At 43.4% G+C, this 5,184-nt stretch overlaps 1 protein-coding gene across 7 annotated transcripts in view; it reads right to left on the bottom strand.

Annotated features, from left to right (window-relative positions):
- The window catches only part of ZNF383 (zinc finger protein 383), a 23,716-nt gene that overhangs the window by 5,373 nt on the left and 13,159 nt on the right, over positions 1-5,184 (bottom strand). For 6 of the 7 annotated variants that reach the window (XM_017506495.2, XM_017506494.2, XM_037730718.1 and 3 more), the window contains 2 exons: positions 4,529-4,655; positions 4,134-4,229 (listed from right to left, as the gene is read on the bottom strand). In XM_017506495.2, coding sequence (XP_017361984.1) covers positions 4,134-4,229; positions 4,529-4,655 — 223 coding nt within the window. Of the gene's footprint in view, positions 1-4,133; positions 4,322-4,528; positions 4,656-5,184 lie in introns of those variants that run through there. The other variant, XM_037730721.1, reaches the window with a different exon arrangement.

Raw genomic sequence — 5,184 nt, 5'->3', positions numbered from 1 at the left:
AAAAAAAAAAAAAAAAAATGGGGATATTAGGCAAATTAAATAGTTTGAAGATATCAAAATGAAGCTTGTTGGAGTAGATCAAAACAGGAACAGGGAATTCATTCCAACACAATCTTTTTCCTTCTACCTCTATATGATCTTTCAGTAACTTTCATCTAGTTAAGCGCCCAAGTAACGTTTTCAAAACTGTCCTCTTCTGTCTTCCACGGGCAATGTCATCTTCCAAAGCAGAATCAACTCTTTCCCAGACCAGTGAAGGAGCCTCCTCAACCAGTCTCCCTACCAAGCTCCCTCACCCTTTAATCTATTCAGGGAATAATATCATTGGCTTAGGCTTCCACTGCTCAAGGTCCACACTCCTCACAATCTCCTGCAAAGGCTGAATGCTGTGGTTTCTGCCTGTCTGCCCAGCCCTCACTCACACTCCACTCCTACTTGATCGTGGGGCCCACCAACACCGGCTTTTAGTCCTTCAAACACACCAAGCTTCTCCCCAGCGGAGCCTTCACAGGGATTCTTCTCTCTGCCTGGAGTTTTCTTCTTTAGTAGAACATTAAACAAGACCTAGTGGCGAGCCTAGTACTACATTAATTCTGAAGTAATGATGAGCATAAATATTTCAATATGCCTACAAAACAGTAAAAGAATATGAATGTATCTGTGATTTTCATTGATGCCAGAGTCACAGGAACCACTCTCCTACTACTACCACCGGGACTACTATGGTTTGTCCCATACACTACAATAGGAAGAAATGCTGCATTTCAGTGAGAGGATATTAAAGAGAAAGATGTATTTTTTCTTCTCATCCAAGTTCATGGACTCCCTGAATTCTACCTAAAGGAATTCAAAGTTAGGAACCCTTGAGCAAACATGATCCTTTACAAACATGATCATGTCACTCTGCTAAATCATTCAATGGATTTACACCTCATTCGGAACAGAATTCAAGGCCCACAAGACCCAAAATCATCAACAGGTACATCCACCTCCCACCCTGACCTGCACCCAGCATGCAAACACTCGTAAGCCTTTCCTGATCTCTTCTTCTACAGTTCCCACTTGGCTCATTCAAGCTCTGAACTCGAGTACTTGGTTCTTCCTGTTCCCTGTGCCTAAATCTCTTCCAGGAGATATTTATATGACCTGTTCTTTCACTTCCTTCCAGTCTTTACTAAGGCCCTCTCTAGCCTCCCTTCATGGCACTTATTACCCACCACCTGACATTTTATATACACACATACAAATAATAATATAGAAATATGAAGTATTAATATATGATATCTATTATTTACACTATACCAATGTATTGCATATTATATAAATATAAATCATATACAATTCTAAAAGTATATTTATATATTATACATTAACCATATTATATATTAATGTCATGCTAATATTATTTTCTATATAAATACTTGACATATGTTTATTTTCTGCTATGGTTTGAAAGTCTCTTTTTCAAAATTCAGCTCTTGCCAATGTGGTAGTATTAAGAGGTGGGGGCCAGGCAGACTGGCTCAAGTATGTAATCCTAGTACTTTGGGAGGCCAAGGTGGGTGGATGGCTTGAGCCCAGGAGTTAAGAGACCAGCCTGGGCAACAAGGCGAAATCCTGTCTACAAAAAATACAAAAATTAGCTGGGCGTGGTAATGTCTGCCTGAGGTCCCAGCTACTTGGGAGGCTGAGGTGGGAGGATCAACTGAGCCTGGGAGGTTGAGGCTGTGGTGAGCCATGACTGTGCCGCTGCACTCCAGCCTGGGTGACGGAGTGAAACCCTGTCTCAAAAAAAAAGGAAAAAGAAAAAATTTCAAAAAAAAGAGATGGGGCCTTTAAGAGAAGATGAAGCTTTGAGGACCTGTCCCTCATGAATGGGTTTGGGTGCCCTTATAAAGGGGCCTGACGGAGGGAGTTGGCTCTCTTGCCCTACTATCTTCTGCCACATGAGAATGCAAGAAGGCCCTCATCAGATGCCAGTGCCTTGATTTTAGAATTCTTAGCCTCCAGATCTATGAGAAAATAAATTTCTGTTCTTTATAACTGACTCAATGTGAGGTATCATGTCTAACAGCACAACACGGACTAACACATTTTCTCTTACCCTCTAGAATGTAGGCTTCAGAAGTGCAGAGTTTTAGAATGCCTTGACTCTAACTGAAGTCCCAGCCCTTGGACCAGTGTTTGGTACACAGCAGTGCTCAGTAAGTACTCTTCTGGTTCTCCTCCTTCATCCCAAATCTCCCCTTCTCTGCCACCTCTTCCTTTTTAATATAGGCACAGAAGATCCTTTTTTTCTGTCTTGGCCCCAACAATGTCTCTCTACATGGTCACTGCAGTCACTGCCAAGGCTCCACCTATGATTTTGGTATGGATTAATTCCACCTCTACATAGCTTTTGACTTTCTACCAAACTCCTGATCTCATTTCTCTTTTATACTATTCTACTTTGTAGAAATCATATATATATATTTTAGCACCACTTTTGGACCTTGAGATCGTAAAGGTAACACAATTAGTAAACTGTAGCACCTGTAAGATTCCCTTACACAAACCAGGAAATGAAAAAAAGGTCAAGGCTGGGAGCAGTGGCTCACACCTGTAATCCCAGCACTTTGGGAAGCCAAGGCGGGCAGATCACAAAGTCAGGGGATTGAGACCATCCTGGCTAACACCATAAAACCATCTCTACTAAAAATAGAAAAACTTTGCCAGGCATGGTGGCACGCACCTGTAGTCCCAGCTACTCAGAAGGCTGAGGCAGGGGAATCGCTTGAACCCAGGAGGCAGAGGTTGCAGTGAGCCAAGATCTCACCTCTGCACTCCAGCCTAGGCAAAAGGGTGAGACTCCATTTCAAAAAAAAAAAAGTTTGATAAAGAAAACATTGAAGACAATCTGATAAAACAGATTACTGACAGCCAGCTATAATGAAGACCAGTGGTACGTGGGCCGGGGGTGTGTGTGTGTGTATTCACATGTGTGTATACAGACACAATTACATTATTTTGGGGAGTGGTAATAGAAAACACCTGCACAAGTCTAAAAAATGCAGAAGAGGAAGAAAAGGAATTAGCCAGGCATTGTGGCACGTGCCTATAGTCCCAGCTACTTGGAAGGCTGAGATGGGGGACTGCTTAAGCCCAGAAGTTTGATCATAACAGTGAGTTATGATCATGTAACTGCACTCCAGCCTGGGTGACAGAGCCAGACCCTTAAAAAAAAGAAGAGAAAGAGAGAGTTAAAAAAAAGCTAGCAAGCGGCCGGACCCGTGGCTCATACCTGTAATCCTAGCACTTTGAGAGGCCAAGGGAGGTAGATCACCTGAGGTCAGGAGTTCAAGACGAGCCTGGCCAACATGGCAAAACCCTGTCTCTAAAAATTAGCTGGGCATGGTGGCACACGCCTGTAATCCCAGCTACTACGGAGGCTGAAGAAGAATTGCTTGACCTCGGGAGGTGGAGGTTGCAGTGAGTCAAGCTCATTGCCATTGCACTCCAGCCTGGGCAACAAGAATGAAACTCCATCTCAAAAAAATACAAAAAGGAGCCGGGCACGGTGGCTCATGCCTGTAATCCCAGCACTTTGGGGGGCCGAGGTGGGTGGATCACGAGGTCAAGAGATCGAGACCATCCTGGTCAACATGGTGAAACCCTGTCTCTATTAAAAATACAAAACATTAGCTGGGCATAGTGGCGCGTGCCTGTAATCCCAGCTACTCGGGATGCTGAGGCAGGAGAATTGCCTGAACCCAGGAGGCGGAGGTTGCGGTGAGCCAAGATGGCACCATTGCATCCAGCCTGGGTAACAAGAGTGAAACTCTGTCTCCAAAAAAAAAAAAAAAAAAAAAGCTATCAAGCAGCTGAATCTAAAATATGGGTAAAAGAGGGTTTTCTTGGAGGGAAGTGAAAGGTACCTTCTGCTTGAAATTAAGAGGCGTGTTGGAGACCAACAGCAGAAGAGTAGTAACAGAGAAAAAGGGTAAAACAGATTATATAACAACTACGCTAAAAGGACTTATTTTCTCCATAGCCCTAGTTTCTCGATGGGAGCTCAAAGGTGCTGTTTCCTCCCTGACCAGCTGAGTTATTACCAGTCATGCCTTTCTCCTGTCCAGCAGTCACTTCTCACTTACCTGAACACAGGCCTCTTGTAAGCTCTCTGCCAACCATCCAGGGCTCTTTCCCTTGTTCCAACAAGGAAATCACTTGAGGCTTAGGAGTGTAAAGTCCTGCTCACAAAAAAACATATGGAACATAGTTATGCTGTGGGTCAATCTGATTTAGTCCCCTGATGATCAAGGAAGACATGCCACTACAGGAACTGCCAAAGAAAGATGAAGATGAAGCTTCAACCACAGCCCACTGGAGCTTCCAATTTCCTACTCTTCTTTTTCATTTCAGCTCAAACCATTTGTTTGGTAATAAAGAGCAGAAATTCAGCTAGTAAGTTGAAAAGCAGCTGAGAAATTCACTGTGGAAGAAGCAGACATTCCAGAGAACTGTGAATCACTGGTATGGATGCCCTTACCCATTGAAACCAGATTGCTGTAGTTCTCCAACATCACATCTCTGTATAAGTCCCTCTGAACAGGGTCCAGGCAGTCCCACTCCTCCTGAGAGAAGTCTATGGACACATCACTGAACATCACTGATCCCTGAAACAATAAGCATATGTATTATTTGTGTAATATAAGAAACATCTCAGAGACTACTGTGCTTGTATTGTGGGGTAATATAAAATGAGTAATTATACTGGTGTCAATGAGAACCTGTATCTTTAGATCTCAGAAATAGATGCAAGAGTAGTGAGTTTATTTTACATTAAATAAATTCCTGACTCTGTCCATTGAAAAGGCCTAGAAACAATGACTAATCCAGTAGCGACGAGCACCCCTAGTGTCTAGATTGGATCTCTTTTCTTTTTTTTGTTTTTCAGACAGAATTTCACTTTTGTCGCATAGGCTGGACTGCAGTGGCACAATCTCAGCTTACTGCACCCTCCACAGGTTCAAGAAATTCTCCTGCCTCAGCCTCCTGAATAGCTGGGATTACAGGCATGTGCCACCATGCCTGGCTAATTTTTGTATTTTCAGTAGAGATGGGTTTCACTATGTTGGACAGGCAGATCTCAAACTCCTGGCCTCAGGTGATCTGCCCACCTTGGCCTCCCAAAGTGCTGGGCCT

This window comes from Cebus imitator, unplaced genomic scaffold, assembly GCF_001604975.1.
Source record: "Cebus imitator isolate Cc_AM_T3 unplaced genomic scaffold, Cebus_imitator-1.0 Scaffold356, whole genome shotgun sequence".
In the NCBI taxonomy this organism is placed as follows: domain Eukaryota; kingdom Metazoa; phylum Chordata; class Mammalia; order Primates; family Cebidae; genus Cebus; species Cebus imitator.
This window is presented reverse-complemented; position numbering and strand designations above follow the sequence as displayed.